The 18,189-nt window shown below is 42.1% G+C and overlaps 1 protein-coding gene across 1 annotated transcript; it reads right to left on the bottom strand.

Moving 5' to 3' along the window:
* Positions 1-6,268: 6,268 nt before the first annotated feature.
* Positions 6,269-13,558, bottom strand: LOC145390882 (uncharacterized). Its single transcript, XM_080265622.1, has 3 exons — positions 12,524-13,558; positions 12,211-12,442; positions 6,269-6,294 (listed from the first exon to the last, which is right to left on the bottom strand). Exons 1-3 carry the CDS (start codon positions 13,556-13,558, stop codon positions 6,269-6,271), a joined length of 1,293 nt encoding a protein of 430 aa, XP_080121748.1.
* Between the last annotated feature and the right edge of the window lie 4,631 nt (positions 13,559-18,189).

Here is an 18,189-nt window from a genome sequence, read left to right as displayed (position 1 = left end):
TCGAGGAGGAGACGACAAGCGAGGAGGATGAGGAGATTAGCGGTGCTTCAAGTGAGGAGGACTGGGTTGAGATAGAGGAGCACACCCCTCAGGCATCTGGACCACCACGCCTGCCAACACGGGAGCAGACACCAACACCACCGGTGTCCGAAGTTTCAAACCAGCCGTTGTCCCCACTTCAAGAACAGGCATCGTCTCCTCTGGGACCTCTCGGACCAAGAGCGATCGCTGTCTCTCCTCCTCTTGCCTCCAGTTAACCCTTGGCCGGCCCGACGTCCCCGGCAGGGCCGAGTTTTGTGACACTGGCACCTGCACGCCGTGCAATTTCTGCACTGGAACTGGTGCAGGATGCGACTGTGTCATCCTCCCCTGGCCGGGCCGCAAGAGGAGACACCATCACCGCCCCCGACGAGGAGACAGTGTCATTGTCCTCGTCATCATCACCACCTTCACCACGAGGACGCTGCGGTCCTCAGCGTGGCCATGGAGGCCGGCCAAGGGGTCGCCGAGGAGGCATGAGGGTGTTGGAACCCCGACCCACTGCGACCCGTGCGAGAGGTGTTGATGCACGTGACGAGGGGTGGAGCAGTGGCCCATTCACGCCAGCAAAATGGGCCCTTTACCAGATCCCCGGGGATGAGGGTGGATGCGCCAAGAACTCCTCTGCAGTTTTTCCAGCTTTTCTTCACCAGGGAGTTGTTGACGTACTTCACCCGCGAGACCAACAACTACGCAGCATTCGTGGGGACTGGTTTGGACTCATGGTTGATCTGCAGTGAAGAGATGATGGCCAAGTTCCTGGGGATTTACTTCTTCATGGGGGTAATGTCACTGCCGACCATCAGGCATTACTGGCATCGTTCCCGCCTCCACAACTACCCCCTTTTTTCGCAAGTGATGAGTGGAAGGCGTTTCAGGGCCATCCTGAAACACTTCCATGCTTTCAACTCACTTGCCATTCCCAGGGACAATCAAGACCGGCTCATCAGGGTTTGCACGGTACTCGAGTACCTCCTTCAGCGGTTCCAAAACACCTACCAACCCAAGGAACATCTCAGCCTGGATGAGGGATCATTGGCTTGGAAGAGGAGGCTCAGCTTCCGCGTCTACAACCCAATGAAGCCTGCCAAGTATTCCATCAAGTTTTACATCCTGGCTGAGGCTTCTTCGGGCTACATCTGGAACTTTGAGGTGTATACGGGGCAGAAGAGGACCTTGGAGCAGACAGTACGGAGCCTCGTAGAGCCGCTGAGGGATCAGGGATACAAAGTTTACATGGACAATTATTACAACTCTGTATCCCTGTGCAAACTCCTCTTCAGTGCAGGAATCTACATGTGTGGGACCCTACGCCTGGCTAGAGGAGAACCTAAGCAGCTGCAGGACATCGCAAGGAACAAGAATCTACTGGAGCCGGGCATCACAGCGATGCACAAAGATAATGTGATGGTGCTGCTGTGGAAGGACAAGTTTATCGTCAACATGATCTCCACCTTCCACAGCGCAGACACCATCCCAAAGCGGGTTCGAGGGAAGACCAGGGCACGTGACGGGACGACCAGCTACGTCCAGAAGACCGTGGACAAGCCCATCGTGGTGGATGACTACAATCGCCATATGGGCGGGGTAGACCACTTTGACCAAACGGTCCAATATTACCCACTGCAACGCCGGACCGTCAAGTGGACCAAGAAGGTAACCTTCTACCTCATCCAGATGGCGATTTTCAACACCTTCGCCCTCTACAAGAAGAGCTCACGGAGGCCAGTCACTCTGCTACAGTTCGTCGAAGAGATCGTCGACAAGCTCCTATTCTTCGACGAAGCAGAGTGGCCTCCGTCAGGGCACGTCATCCACCATGCCCCTGATCTTCCAGCCCGATGGCCAGCAAGACTCCCAGCACCTGATGCAGCACCACCACAGCTGCCAACACCACTGGCTCCTGCACCACCAAGAGGGGACCCGGACCAGCCCGGAGCACCACCTGCAGAAGGAGTCCCAGCACAGGAGCCACCACCACCATCACTTCAGCAACCAGCACAGGAGCCATCACCACCATCACTTCAGCAACCAGCACAGGAGCCACCACCACCATCACTTCAGCTGTCATAAAGACTTTGTAGTTACTTGTAGAGAAGTATATTTTAGACTTGTGGTCGAGCGGCTTTTATATCTTGTAGTAGCTTCCCCACCAAATGTCATGTAGTGACAGGAGAGGTAAAGAATAGTATGGGACTATTTTTATTTGTCTTGGAAATATTAAACAGGTCTCTCACACGGAACGAGTATAAGTCCCGGGTAGCTACCTCCCTGTCTCGCTATCTCTCTCTCTCTCTCTGTTCTAAGACTAATCTCCGTCTCGACCTCTCTCTAGGGTCGCTTGTCTCCTTCTAAACTCTCTTTCCTAAAATCTGGTGTAGCAGGGGTGTGTCACGTGTGTTCCTCATGGATGGAAAGCTTAAGGAGCCTGTGTGTGAGTATGTGTGTATATGTGTGTGCATGGTTACCAGATCTTTGTTCACGAGAGGACTGCTGACAGCTAACTGCATCATCTCCTTACTGGCCGCTGTCGTCAGCTTTCCTCAATGTTAAGAGTGTGTAAGCATGTTTAGCACTGCTCGATTCTCGCAGACACAATACCTTCTCATCATCTGACTCCCTGCTTCTATCTGTCTCTCTATCTATCTATTTATCTATCTATCTATTATGTAGTTCTACATACTGCTCGGTCGCGCGAAAATGGCGTACCATCGACATTTAATAGTCATAACATATTAATACATACTACATACACATTATAATGAACTTATAAGCTAATTAAGTGAAATACATAATATTGTAAAAGTAACATAATTGTATGAATATTGTATACATATAATATTCATAGTAAATAGTGATTATTCAGTAATAATACACTTAAACAAGTTGTATACATATTTGAATAAATGCAATGGTTGTTGTATAACACTTGTAAGACGTGCATGTACAACAGACGTACGCATATAATTGTGCAATGGTAATACTGCTAGGTTATACATTACATATTTGAGTTATCACTTTAGTAATGTCTAATATTTCACCTAACTTGTATGATGATACTGGTAATACAGAATTGTGTTATAATTGTATGACTTACAATATTGTACTAACATTGTGGTACTACATAATTGTAACATTTTATGAATTGTTACAAAATATTGTGTTAATGCATAATTGTGTTGGCCTTACAATTGTAGTTACATTTGTTAATGCAACTATTACATAAGTGTCTTGGCCTTATAATTGTAGTTAAAGTTACATAAAAGTTACATCTTGTTAATGCAAATGTTAATTGGCAAAGTGTAACATAATGCAATCGTTTGTCATTACATAATTGTTACATATTGTTTGTAGTTACATAATTGTAGTTAAAGTTACATAAAAGTTACATCTTGTTAATGCAACTGTTTTGTCGTTACATAATTGTTACACATCGTTTGTAGGTACATAATTGTAGTTAAAGTTACATAAAAGTTACATCTTGTTAATGCAACTGTTACATTAATTGGTACATATTGTTTGTAGTTACTTAATTGTAACAAGTGTAACATAATGTAATCGTTTGTCGTTACATAATTGTTACATATCGTTTGTAGTTACATTATTGTAATATGGAGTAACATAATTGTAATAACTGCAGTCCTAACATATGCTGCAGTCGATGATAGTGATGATGTGTCATGCCACTTGTTTGTGGAGACACAATTTGCTTTTTTGTTTGTAGTTTATGTGGTATTTTGGCATATGTAGTAACACTTACACCTATTTTCATTTGTTTGTTATGTGATCTTACTTTATTTCTCTTTTTTCTTTCTTACTTTTTCTTTCTTTCTTTCTTCCTTTCATTTTTTTTTTTTTTTTTTTTTTGTATGTATTGATTTTCTATAGTTTGTTTCTCTTTGCTTGTGTACAATTTTTCCATGTTGTTCATGGTTGCATAATTACTGGCTAATTTCCTTGGGATACTTATTTAAAGTTTAGTTTATATTGCACAGATACTATAAAATGATATTATATAGTCCCATATTTTGTTATTTTATATAAAAAATATATACACTATATACAGTATTAACTATACACACTGATTTGTTGTTCACCTGTACCTATCGTGGGTAATATATGTGTCAGCACTGTGTGGAAATCATTGTCTTCACGATTGTGTTGAAGATGTTCACTCTTGCTAACAGCATTTGTGTTGGCCATTTTTTTTTTTTTTTTTTCGTAAGTTAATTTATCTGTTTCCACTAGGTAGCTTTAATTAATAAATGTTTAATGCAGTTCTTTTAATTGCTCACTGAGTAACTGGGATGGTATATTTTCTTTATTACTTTGTAGATGTAATAATGTATAGTTGTATGTATGAAACACGTATTTTATGTAGGTATAAATGGTAACACTCGTTGGCAGTAAATAAATGTTATAATAAATGAATGAATATATACAGTGTAGAATATTTATTGTTGGTGCAAGTATTTAATGATTGAATTATGAAGATAATTGAAGTAGGTATGTGTATTTAAGCTGTAACTATACAACACGTTTTATATGTTTGTGCAGAAGTTTATTGTCTATCACTGTGTATTGTATGAATGAAGTAACTATTTAACTCACTAATTTTTACCGTGGTGGAAATGGTGTGAATGGTGTTGCACGTGGTGATAGCGTTGTCCTTCGCGGGTTGATTGGCGTGTTGTCGTCTCAGCACATGGTGACGTCGGCTTCCCACACTGGTAGCTGTGGTGAGTGAATGAGTAGCGATGAGTAACTTGAGTGAAGACGAGTGAGTAAGATGAGTTGTGAGTCGTGTCTCACTCTTCGTTTGTTTGTTCCGTTTTTCTATGTCGATGATTTCTCGGTCCTTTTCTCTAGTGATTTACTCGTTGTGGGATGAAGACTGCCGCTACTTGTAGGTGCGTGTAGAAGATTATACAGACGACGTAGAGTTGTTAATTGTAGTTGATTGTAGATGGCTGTAGTTCGCTGATTCGTCGTAGACTTGTAGACTATTTGCACTGTAGGCTGTATTTTGTAGGATTCAATGTAGAACTGAAGCTAATCTTGTAGTCTCGGTTGCTTTTGTAGAAATTTGCTTTTAATTCGGAGACGATGTCCGCAGATTTGCTGGTTTGTCGTTAAGCTACTTGCAAGGCGTCATGTGATCTCTTGATCTCTGCATCAGCATGATGATCTGGGAGACGGAGGGGGCTTGATGGAGAGAAGTGTCAGGCGCTGATTTTGTTGTTGGTTAAGAGAGATATTCTTGTTTTCAATCTTGATACTTTGTAGGAATTTAATGTTGATTCGTAGACGAGGTTCGTATACATTCGCTGCTACCAAATGTCATAAAGACTTTGTAGTTACTTGTAGAGAAGTATATTTTAGACTTGTGGTCGAGCGGCTTTTATATCTTGTAGTAGCTTCCCCACCAAATGTCATGTAGTGACAGGAGAGGTAAAGAATAGTATGGGACTATTTTTATTTGTCTTGGAAATATTAAACAGGTCTCTCACACGGAACGAGTATAAGTCCCGGGTAGCTACCTCCCTGTCTCGCTATCTCTCTCTCTCTGTTCTAAGGCTAATCTCCGTCTCGACCTCTCTCTAGGGTCGCTTGTCTCCTTCTAAACTCTCTTTCCTAAAATCTGGTGTAGCAGGGGTGTGTCACGTGTGTTCCTCATGGATGGAAAGCTTAAGGAGCCTGTGTGTGAGTATGTGTGTATATGTGTGTGCAAGGTTACCAGATCTTTGTTCACGAGAGGACTGCTGACAGCTAACTGCATCATCTCCTTACTGGCCGCTGTCGTCAGCTTTCCTCAGTGTTAAGAGTGTGTAAGCATGTTTAGCACTGCTCGATTCTCGCAGACACAACACCTTCTCATCATCTGACTCCCTGCTTCTATCTGTCTCTCTATCTATCTATTTATCTATCTATCTATTATGTAGTTCTACACAGCAACCAGCACAGGAGCCACCACCACCATCACTTCAGCAACCAGCACAGGAGCCATCACCACCATCACTTCAGCAACCAGCACAGGTGGAGAGGGAGCCATCACCACTTCCTGGTCCGTCGGGAGAACCTGCTGTCGCTGACATGCCCGGGCCTGCAGCTGCACCTCCAGGACAACAGGACCAGGGACACCCAGGACTCCAGCCCAGCAAGTGACGTCGCTTTGTGGACCACAGACTGCGGCTGGACAACACACTGGGGCACCAGCGGGAGAGGATCCCTAACAAGAGGAGGCTGCGGTGCACCCTGTGTTCCCTGGGCAAGATGAGGAGGGACACAAGTCACATGTGTCCTGTTTGTGATGTGCCACTTTGTGTAGGGGATTGCTTTGAACAGTTCCATACCGAGCAAAGTATTTCCTAGTGGAGTGTACACACACACAGACACACACTCACACACACACACACACACACCAACACACACACACACACACACACACACCAACACACACACACTTACACACACACACACTCACACACACACACCAACACACACACACAACACACACACACACACACACACACACACACACACACACACCAACACACACACACTTACACACACACACACACCAACACACACACACTTACACACACACACACACACACACATCAACACACACACTTACACACTCACACACACACACACACATGCACACAAACACACACACACTAACACACACACTAATGCACACACTAACACACACACTCACACACACACACACACACACACTAACATACACACTCACACACACACTCACAGACACTCACACACACACTAACACACACACTCACACATGCACTCACACACACACTAACACACACACTCAGACTACATAACTCCTCATCTTCAAATCCCTGGTCAAAGTGGATCAACACCCCTGGAGGAAGTGAGTTCTGCAAATTTTGTTGATATATATGATAATCTATTACCATTACCTCTCCAATTTTCAGACAAATAATTTTCAGACAAATAACCATTTTCTCCTACAGATTACACATATGAAAGAAAGTAAATCTCCACAGCAGTAACAATAGAAGAGTTATGTTTATGTGTAGTAGGTTATAACAATAGGAAAACATCCATGGAAGATGTAATAGTATGTACAGATAGGGGGAAAAAAATTGGTAGCATAGTCTTCAGGCAAGTGTGCAAGGAAATTACAGTGTGTGTAAAAGTTGGTAGCGATCGGAAGAGTAACCTCACTTTGTCGGCCAATTACTCGAAAACTATTAGATTTATCGATTTCCTGTTACAACCATCATCAATACCACTAAGGTCTACGTATGATCAATACCCGAATGTAAGCTTTTGGTAGCGTTTTTTTGGGGAAAAGGCGAGGGAAATGTTTTTTTCACTCGCAGTTGTTATCAGTGACAAGCGCTCGGAGTAATCACCTCACTTTGTCGGCCAATTACTCGAAAACTATTAGACATCGATTTTCTGTAACAACCATGATCTATACCACTAAATTCTACGTATGATCAATACCAAAACGTAAGCATTATGTTACGTGTTGTGCGAGAAAAGGCAGTGGAAATGAGTGTCTCTTCCCGGCAGTTACCATTGAAAAATGCTTGTAGTAATACTCTCTGTTTGTCGGCCAATTACTCGAAAACTATTGGACGTATCGATTTCATGTTTGAACCATGATGAAGAGCAGTAAATTCTACATATGTACCATACATAACTATGTAATATTTCTGATAAGAATTCATTGTTACGTAGACGGGAACATTGCGTACGCCGTGCGCGCATCACGAGTCAATCACGCAAGGAGTGCCTAGTACTTTTTTTCGATTTACTCGAGAACTATGAGGCGTATGGGGTTCTTCTTTGAGATGGGGAAAGCTGGTGAATTTGGGCATATTACTATGTAATAAAAACATAAGGTGCCTGGGAAAACTTAGCTATCAGAGGTCAGTGAATTTTTTCCGAAAATGGCTTTCAGTTTTTGGCCATTTTCTCAAAAAGTATACATCGTATCTCAACCGGATTTGTTTCGTTAGAAAGCTGATGAAATTCTCTATAAAAACTTATTAGATCATTTTCCTGTATGATGGAAAATATTCAAACGGCGATGTTGGGAAGTGAAAACAGTTTACTCGACCATGCTCCCAGGGCTAATAACTTTTTTTGCTGGTGTTTTCCTGTGTTTTGGTCCTGTTTATCAGATAGAACAAACATCAATGCCTACCTTGAGAAAGGTTTCATGGGAATACATGGATTTTTGGGTGGCGAAAATAAGGCAAGAATGTGTTTCATTCGCTCAAATTTGATGCGCGCGGGCTCCCCGGCCGGGTGGCTTCGTCGTATAAAATTGTTGAGCCAGAAAACTTACTGAAACTTATCGTGCGCGAGAGGGTTAAGAAGTCACTGCATGATAGTATTGTCATTCCTACCCTGACGTATGGAAGTGAGGCATGGACCTTGCAAGAGGGGAACAAGTCAAGAGTGAGAGCAGTGGAAATGACTTACTTGAGAGGAGCATGTGGAGTGACGTGGAGGGACAGGTTGATAAATGAAGAAGTGAAGGAATGTTGTAGGGTGATTGTGGATGTGGTTGAGAAGATTAGAAGAAATACACTGAGGTGGTTTGGACATGTGAAGAGAATGGAGAATGAAAGACTGACTAAGAGGGTGTATGTAGGTGAGGTGGGGGGAGGAAGAGGGCAGGGTAGACCAAGGACGAGGTGAAGGGATGGAGTTGAGAGGTACGTGAGGGAGGGGGGGGGATGAGTTGGGGGAAGGGTAGTCAAATGGTGGGTGACAGAGTGACTTGGAGGCGTTTTGCCTGCGGCCACCCTTTGCGGGATTAAGGCGTCGGGCTATAGATACATAGATAGATAGTTGTGAGACTGCTTCTCTGACCAAACTGTTTACCACATTTATCACACTTGAAATTCTTCCCTTATGAATAAAATGATAGGTGCCTGGTGAGATCACTCTTCCATGCAAATAGTTTACAACAATCAATCAATCAATCATTTCCTGTGGCACCCTCGGGGATGCATACAGCCGTATTCTTAAACATTTCCTTCCCTTGTAGAGGCATGGGAAGGAAATCTTTAGCCGAATTGGTATTCTTAAAAAAATCCTTCCCTTCCTGGGCTGCGCGAAGGGAAAGATTTTTCCTCTGGGCAGCAGAAATTATTGGAACTTGAAGGAATTCCTTGACCCTTCTCTTCAAAAATTCCTTCATAAATTTTGTGCTTTCTGTTGTGGTTCATTGTCTTATATATATTTAAAATGTTGACAGAAGTTACTGTATAATTTTATTGATGCAGTTTACAATGCTATACTAATGTTTAAGCACTATTTGTGTCTCTTTAAAAGTGTTACACATGTCGGCTGAGACAATAAGCCAGACATAAACAGAGCAGACGACGTACTACCTTCGATATTCATCCAGTCTTTTATGATCTGACACTAACAAATCTCATACATTATGGCCAGGGTCAAACGAGGATTCATTTCAAGAAACATTTTGGTTGTTAATTTGCCTGAAAAAGGAAAATCTGCCGTCAAGGTCACACGTGTGGTTCGGCTCATGTCTTCCTGCTGGAAAAAAACAAGTGAGCACCGCCATGCGAGTACACGAGACGGACGTTAACAAGTGATTCTTACACTTACTAATAAGAACATTAAGCGTAATAATATTCCTCGAATATAATTTATCAAAATATTGTCTTGAGGAGTGAACACGCTGCAGTGTTGGCCAGAATGGCATTTATGGCTGAATACAAACCAACAGTATACTGTAGATGTGGTGGCGACCTCCCACGTCTCAAATGTGTTGTGCTTTCATTATCCAGCACGAGATATGCGTGTTCTGATGTATTAGTTTATAAATTTAACGCTCCATCATACCAAATAGCAGCAGGATGGGCCATTTTAGTTTAACAGGGCTACCAACCTGAACATTTTTCCTTCCCTTCCAAGGAAATCTTTACACATACTGAAGGGAAAGAAAAATCCTTTGAAGGGAAGGAAAAGTTTAGGGAAGGAATTATTTTTAAGAATATGGCCGATAGGGCCTCGATGAACTCACACCACCACATCCTATCTTGTGCTAACTCCTCAAGATCTCCCCAACACTCATCTCCAGCTTCCCGTCTCATTGTCCTCACCCACGTCTCTTTTGGCCTTCCTCTACCTCTCCTACCAAGTGCCACCCACCCTGGTGTACCTCATACTATTCCCTGTCTCCTATACACATGTCCTAGCCACTTCCATTGTGAAAACCTAACATATTCATCGACCGGCTGCACTCCCATTATTTCTCTGATTCTACTATTTGGTATCCTTTCCCACCACTTAACTCCTAATATTCTTCTAAGTGCTTTTTTTTTCAAACACCAAGAATTTATTTTCCATAGTCACTGTGCTGTACCAAGACTCGTGTCCATAAATTAAGATACTCCTAACCATTACCTTATAAAGTTTGATTTTTGTATGCACAGAAAAATTGTTATTATTCCAAATATTTTTAAGCATTCCCATTGCCTGATTAGCCTTCTTTAACCTTTCCTCGCATTCAAAGTTCAAAGAACCATCCTTGGCTAAATAAGTACCTAAATATTTAAACCTATCAACTTGCTTTACAACCATACCTCCAATTACACATTCCTGCACGTTTTCCATATTCATATTGATTATTTCAGTTTTTCCACAATTAATAACCAAACCCACCTTGCAACCTTCACTCACCAAACAGTCCAACACTCTCTGCATCTCTCTGGCCCATCACAAATCAAAACTATATCATCTGCATAATCTAAATCCAAAAGTTTCCTGTTCTCTCCCCAAAGTATACCTGCACCGGTTTCTGTTCCAACGCGTTTCATAATGTAATCAATGACCAATATAAATAGTAAAGGCGATAGAACACCACCTTGAATTACTCTGGACTTGACTTCAAACGAATCACTCAGACAACCATCAACCATCACTTTACAAAATGTGTCCTCATGCATGTTCATAATGACCCTCACAAACTCCTCTGGTATTCCATAATGTCTCATGATCTTCCCCATAGTCTCTCTCGAAACACTATCAAAAGCCTTTTCAAAATCAACAAAACAAAGACTTAACGGTACTCTCATTTCATTAACTTGCTGCATCAAATGCCTAACTATAAATATCTGATCATTGCAACCATGTCCCTTTCTAAAACCAGCCTGTTCATCCCTCAGAATACCCTCAACCACCAGCTCCAACCTATTTAACAACACTCTACTGAAAACTTTCAAAGCTATCGGTGACATAGAGATTCCCCTCCAATTACCACATTCACTCAGGTCTCCCTTCTTCGGAACTTTAACAATTACACCATTCTTCCAAACTGATGGTTGTAACCCCGTCACCCATATCTTATTGAATAGCTTGGTCAAGATCATTATTAATCTATCCCCCTCCACTTTAAACATTTCCGGAAATAAACCATCCTCCCCTGGTGCCTTATTCTTTAACTGTTTTACTGCTTTCTCCACTTCTGCAAGCCTCAACTCTCCTGTTTCTATATTTAAATCTTCCTGAGCAGACGGTATATCCTCTTCTGGTGGTATTGGTCTATTAAGAACTGTCTCAAAATGCTCTTTCCATCTATTTTTAATATCTCCATCTTTGGTCAATAAATTTCCTTCCCTGTCTCTAACTGGTATTTCCTTGCATTTACCTGCATTACCACTCAGTTCTCTAATCGATTCATATGCTATTCTTTGACTCTGTCAAAGAACAACAACAATCATCACACTTGAAAATTCTTCACTCGTGAATGAATTAATATGTGACAGGTGAGATTAGCCTTCTGTGCAAATAGTTTACCACATTCATCACACTTGAAATTCTTCACTCCTGAATGAATTAATAGGTGCTGAGTGAGATTACTCTTGTCCGCAAATAGTTTACTACATTCATCACACTCGAACTTCTTCACTCCTGAATGAATTAATAGGTGCTGAGTGAGACTATTCTTGTCTGCAAATCGTTTACCACATTCATCACACTTAAAATTCTTCACTCCTGAATGAATTAATAGGTGCCGAGTGAGAATATTCTTATGTGCAAATAGTTTACCACATTCATCACACTTGAACTTCTTCACTCCTGAATGAATTAATAGGTGCTGAGTAAGACTACCCTTCCGTGCAAATCGATTACCACATTCATCACACTTGAACTTCTTCACTCCTGAATGAATTAATAGGTGCTGAGTGAGACTACTCTTGTCTGCAAATCGTTTACCACATTCATCACACTTAAAATTCTTCACTCCTGAATGAATTAATAGGTGCTGAGTGAGAATATTCTTATGTGCAAATAGTTTACCACATTCATCACACTTGAAATTCTTCACTCCTGAATGAATTAATAGGTGTCTGGTGAGACTATTCTTATATGCAAATAGTTTACCACATTCATCACACTTGAACTTCACTCCTGAATGAATTAATATGTGACGGGTGAGCTTAGCCTTCTGTGGAAATAGTTTACCACATTCATCACACTTGAAATTCTTCACTCCTGAATGAATTAATAGGTGTCTGGTGAGATTTTCCTTCTGTGTAAATCGTTTACCACATTTATCACACTTGAAATTCTTCACTCCTGAATGAATTAATAGGTGCTGAGTGAGATTACGCTTGTCTGCAAATAGTTTACCACATTCATCACACTCGAACTTCTTCATTCCTGAATGAATCAATAGGTGCTGAGTGAGACTACTCTTGTGTGCAAATCGTTTACCACATTCATCACACTTAAAATTCTTCACTCCTGAATGAACTAATAGGTGCCGAGTGAGAATATTCTTATGTGCAAATAGTTTACCACATTCATCACACTTGAACTTCTTCACTCCTGAATGAATTAATAGGTGCTGAGTAAGACTACCCTTCCGTGCAAATCGATTACCACATTCATCACACTTGAACTTCTTCACTCCTGAATGAATTAATAGGTGCTGAGTGAGACTACTCTTGTCTGCAAATCGTTTACCACATTCATCACACTTAAAATTCTTCACTCCTGAATGAATTAATAGGTGCTGAGTGAGAATATTCTTATGTGCAAATAGTTTACCACATTCGTCACACTTGAACTTCTTCACTCCTGAATGAATTAATAGGTGCTGAGTAAGACTACCCTTCCGTGCAAATAATTTACCACATTCGTCACACTTGAACTTCTTCACTCCTGAATGAATTAATATGTGACGGGTGAGATCACTCTTCTGTGCAAATAGTTTACCACATTCATCACACTTGAAATTCTTCACTCCTGAATGAATTAATAGGTGCTGAGTAAGACCACACTTCCGTGCAAATCGATTACCACATTCATCACACGCAAAATTCTTCACTCCTGAATGAACAACTGCATGTTGGTTAAGACTTTTCTTTAAAGGAAATGTTTTATCACACTCCAAACATCTGAACTGCTTAACTTCAGCTGAGGACACTGCATCCACGACAGTCTCATTGTCACTGAGGAACATTTTGTCACTCATCTCACAATCTAACTTTACATCTGTTTCTTCGTTTACAAGTTCCATTATTTTGTCATCCACCTCACACTCTGACTTTACATCTAGTTCTTCCTTTACCACCTCCATTATTTTGTCACACACCTCACACTCTAACTTTACATCTGTTTCTTCCTTTACCACCTCCATTATTCTGTTACGCACTTCACACTGTAACTTTAGACCTGGTTCTTCCTTTACCACCTCTGTTATTCTTTTACGCACTTCACACTGTAACTTTAGACCTGGTTCTTCCTTTACCACTTCCATTATTTTGTCATCCACCTCACACTCTAACTTTACGTCTAGTTCTTCCTTTACCACCTCCGTTATTCTGTTACGCACTTCACACAGTAACTTTAGACCTGGTTCTTCCTTTACCACTTCCATTATTTTGTCATCCACCTCACACTCTGACTTTACATCTAGTTCTTCCTTTACCACCTCCGTTATTCTGTTACGCACTTCACACTGTAACTTTAGACCTGGTTCTTCCTTTACCACTTCCATTATTTTGTCATTCACCTCATACTCAAATTTACATCTGGTTCATCTTTTGCCACCTACACTATTTTGTCACCCACCTCAGACTCTATATATCTTTACATCTGGTTCTTCCTTTATCATCCTGTCATAAGATTCCCCCAAACTCTCTTAATTCCTGCCATAAACTAGTCTCCACTGAACAATACTGCTGATACAAAGGTCATTATTACTGAACAATAACTGCTTCTGCACTTGCAAGTAGTATGTAACCATATTTTCAAATAAATAGTTCACTGCTGAATTTTAAGCTATTAATGCAGTCTAAAATACCACTGGGTTCCTTATTTTACCAGTTCTTATCCAGTGTCTATGCAGCGGTTGTACAGCAGTAAATGCAAAGGATATCACAACAGCTAAATGATCCTGGATCAACTCCTACCACTCATCCAGTGATTCATATTCTTACAATGAAAGACATTATGAACAGAGAGTATATGCTACATATATTTGGAAGAGGTACCTCATGTAGGATGTACAGTACTGTACTGAGACAACACGTGCCTATATATCCGTCAACTCGTTACCGTGTATATATTACTCAGGTGGCTCTCTGATGACCACACTTCTTAGATCTGCTTTGCAGAGTCAGTTTCAGCTGTGGACCTGCAACAAGAGCTGCCATTAGACAAGAATCTCTATGAATTTAAAAACACTGCCCAGTGAGCCCTCATTTTGCATGCATCTAGTCCAAAAAAATTAATTTGCTTTCAGCAGGTATGCTTAGTAGTGAAATTTGAAGAAAGAGCGAGGTCATTAATGTAATGGACTGGTTATATGAGTGGGAAAGTGAGGCTGGTATAGCAAAGTAAGTGGCAGCAGAAGTGTTAGGCATGGCAGGTAATTTAGAAACAAGGGTGGTCAAGGATGAGACAAAGCTATGATGATAGTGATGACTTTCAGGTAGTTAAGGGATGATGCAAAATTAAGAAACAATGACAGGAGAGTGTCTATCTATTGATCTAGAAAAGGGAAAATGTTCCCCCGAGCTAGACCTCACTAGATCATATAGCCTTGCTAGGTAAAAAGAGGGTGCTACCCCTCCCGGCATGGCAGCTACCGGGCGTGGTTCGAACAAACGACCCCTGGTCCCAAGTTCAACACTCTACCACTGAGCCACCCTACCCCCTATATCTATCTAGAGCCATACCATAAACCCATAAGGGGTGGCCGTTTGTCTCCGAGTTAGTGGTTTTACTAGTCCAGCGGATAAGGCAAACAATCGTTCACTTTCTCAGGAAAACACCAAATTTTGCACAGTTGTAGAAGGGACCCAGACAATCATTTTCTGAGATGGACCTCCAGATCTTGGGCCCCTGATGGTCATCATCTTGGATTTCAAAATGGCTGCCTTTCAACCCATATTTTCTTCAATTACTCCAATAATATGACAGACAAAAACATAATTCCAATGGCTAACCCAGGTTTTTAGGGTCTGGCACTTGAATAGAATGATTTTTCTGACCCGGTAAAGGTCGGCCATCTTGGATTTCAAGATGGTCGCCTTAGAACCCCATTTTCTTCAATAACTCCAATACTATGATAAATAGAAACAATTCCAATGACTAACCCTTTGTTTTCAGGGTCTGGCAATCCAATGGAATCACTGTCCGATGTAGAAGGTCGGCCATCTTGGAATTCAAGGTGGCTACCTGTTGAAGCCCATTTCCGTTATAACTCTGATACAATGGCAAACATCTATTGCATGTCTTTTTGATGAAATTCAGATATTAAAACAATCTCCATCACAGTCACATAATGACGTACACAGCAAGTTAGCCTTGTAGTACTTGCAGTTCCCTTTGCAAGCAGTTTTACAGTGGCAACTGATTAATTCTGAGCAGGTGTTCTGGACAACAGGCAACTCTGTCCATACAGGGTGCCAAGTACTGTTGAGTTTCTACCAACCCCAGACAGATGGTGATGGGAGCTCTGGTTGGGAAACTAAAGCTTGGCCCCAAACATGTCCAGCCTGGTACTACGCTCTTACGGTATGTTCCTCAAGAGCATCAGCTGTGGGAGGAATGTGTTCAATTGTCCTTGCCCTCTTCGGGAATAAGAACCTGTGCACGTCATTCACAGACTTCAAGTCCATTGTCCTGTCATACACCACTGCCATGAACCATTCTAGTTTGTGGAATTCACTGTAGACAGATGCAGGTTTGGTGGACAGAGCATGAAAACTGGCTGTGATGTCAGGAAAGACCTCCCATGCCTTCCAGACTGTCATCTTACCTTTGTTGGCAAAGAATGACACTATCACAACCCGTGACGACAAGAAAAAAGGCCAATGCCTCTGCTTTCCTGCGCCCAAGAGCTGATAAAGCCGGTACGCTGCAACCGCTACCTCTTTCCGCTTCCAATCCACCCAGCCATCCCACTCAACTCTCCTGCCCAAAGACCTCTTTCTGCTTCCAATCCACCCAGCGATCCCACTCAACTCTCCTGGGCAAAGACCCCAACACCTGCAGATCCAACTAGAGTACTTTAGCACCATAAATCACTGTACACATACATGAACATATGTTTGTAACCTTTTTGTAGATATTATATACTATGTAAATATAGTATGTAAGTAGTTGTAAGTAGGATCCAAGTAGGGCATCAATGCTTGCTCAGTGTTATGTCTACGAGGTATGAGTCACAACTTCCATAGTCGCACCGCCTCTCTCTCTCTCTAGCCGGTGGTAACCGGCGATCAGTAGCTGTCCAAACAGGTCTGGGGTTGGACGTGCAATTGTCCACCATCGCTGTATATTGATTCAAGATGGTGTTTAATATACTGTCAGAAAACTACTACAAGACTTTGCCTTTACCTGCAAGTGACGTAAAGGGGGCCATCGACAGCTTTAACATTTGGTGGAAAGCGAGTGGGATAATAGTGAATTACGTCTTCTGTGGGCCAGTTTTGCTGCGTCTTTCTTCCCATGCTACTGTCTGCTGTTCTTCCCACGATGACACACAGCCTATCTCCGCCCTAGCCTCCAGCCCTGTTTGCAGTCTCGGTGTGGAATCGTTCTGGCAGTTTTAATGTAATTTTGGGAATTTCCTTCACATCAACGCCCCACCTATCACCACGCCACCACAACCAGTGAACCACGCAAAGCTCCTGCTCCCATCAACCTACAACCTGCCTTTGCCTGCCTGCCTGTGTTCCTGTCCAGCCTGCTGTAACGGTTAGTTTCAGCCCCCACAAACTCCACCCCAGACCCCACTCCAGGAAGCAGCCCCCAACCGCCGCCCGACGCCATTACGTCATCGTTTTCACCACCCACCACACACACCGACGTCACCCAGGGAGCGTGGCCAGTCACACCGAGCTACGTCACAGTCTCGTGCTCCTATCAGCTTCTCGTTCTGCCCAATGAAGAGCCGCACCCAGTGACGTCACGGACACTTTCACCCAATCACGAGGAGACGAGAGCCTCACTTTTCTCCAGCCTTCGGACAGACCACATCTCACTACAAAGTATTTCTTACCTGCATTTTCATGCAATTCCCCATTCCATCACATTGATTAATCCCTTTCTACAGAGAAGCCAAGCTGTCTCTATTGATTGTGATATTTTCACCATTTACTCTCATCCATTCATTGCATTTTTGTCCCTCATTTTTCATTCAGTCAGAATTTTTCGTTCACTCACTCCTACTTCATCCCATTTTCTCCCACTCATACTCAGCTGTAAATAACGCATTCATTTTCACTCATATTCATTGTATATAAATCATTTCTTCACAGATTACAAATATTTCTATTTATTTTTTCTCATTTATTCATCCATTTGTTCATTTAGTTTTATTTGCTTACTTCCTACTCTGTTAATGTCCTTTTTTAAAAAGGTAGATCTCTCACCTATTGAAACTGACAGTAACACAGATAATGCTGTATGTAATGATAATGTAAAACTTCGCAGTGGCAGATCTTATACCAAACCAACCGTAAGTTGCCTATCTGTTTCTACTAAACCTGTTACTCCTACCCTAAATCCAGATATATTAACTCCAGATACTCTATCATCTTCTCCAACTGATTCTCCTGAAACCACTCAGTTTTCTCCACAGTCTTCATCCCT

Source organism: Coenobita brevimanus, chromosome 16, assembly GCF_032717465.1.
Source record: "Coenobita brevimanus isolate Jiangsu-jjx chromosome 16, ASM3271746v2, whole genome shotgun sequence".
NCBI lineage: Eukaryota > Metazoa > Arthropoda > Malacostraca > Decapoda > Coenobitidae > Coenobita > Coenobita brevimanus.
Note: the sequence above shows the minus strand (reverse complement) of the source record. Positions and strands in the feature narration are given on the sequence as shown.

Coding starts and splice junctions, on each gene's coding strand:
- LOC145390882 (XM_080265622.1), bottom strand. CDS start 13,558: ATGAGTGACAAAATGTTCCTCAGTGACAATGAGACTGTCGTGGATGCA. Junction 12,443..12,523: donor GTAAACTATTTCCACAGAAG/GCTAAGCTCACC, acceptor TTTGCATATAAG/AATAGTCTCACCAGACACCT. Junction 6,295..12,210: donor GTTCAAGTGTGATGAATGTG/GTAATCGATTTG, acceptor CAGGGAACACAG/GGTGCACCGCAGCCTCCTCT.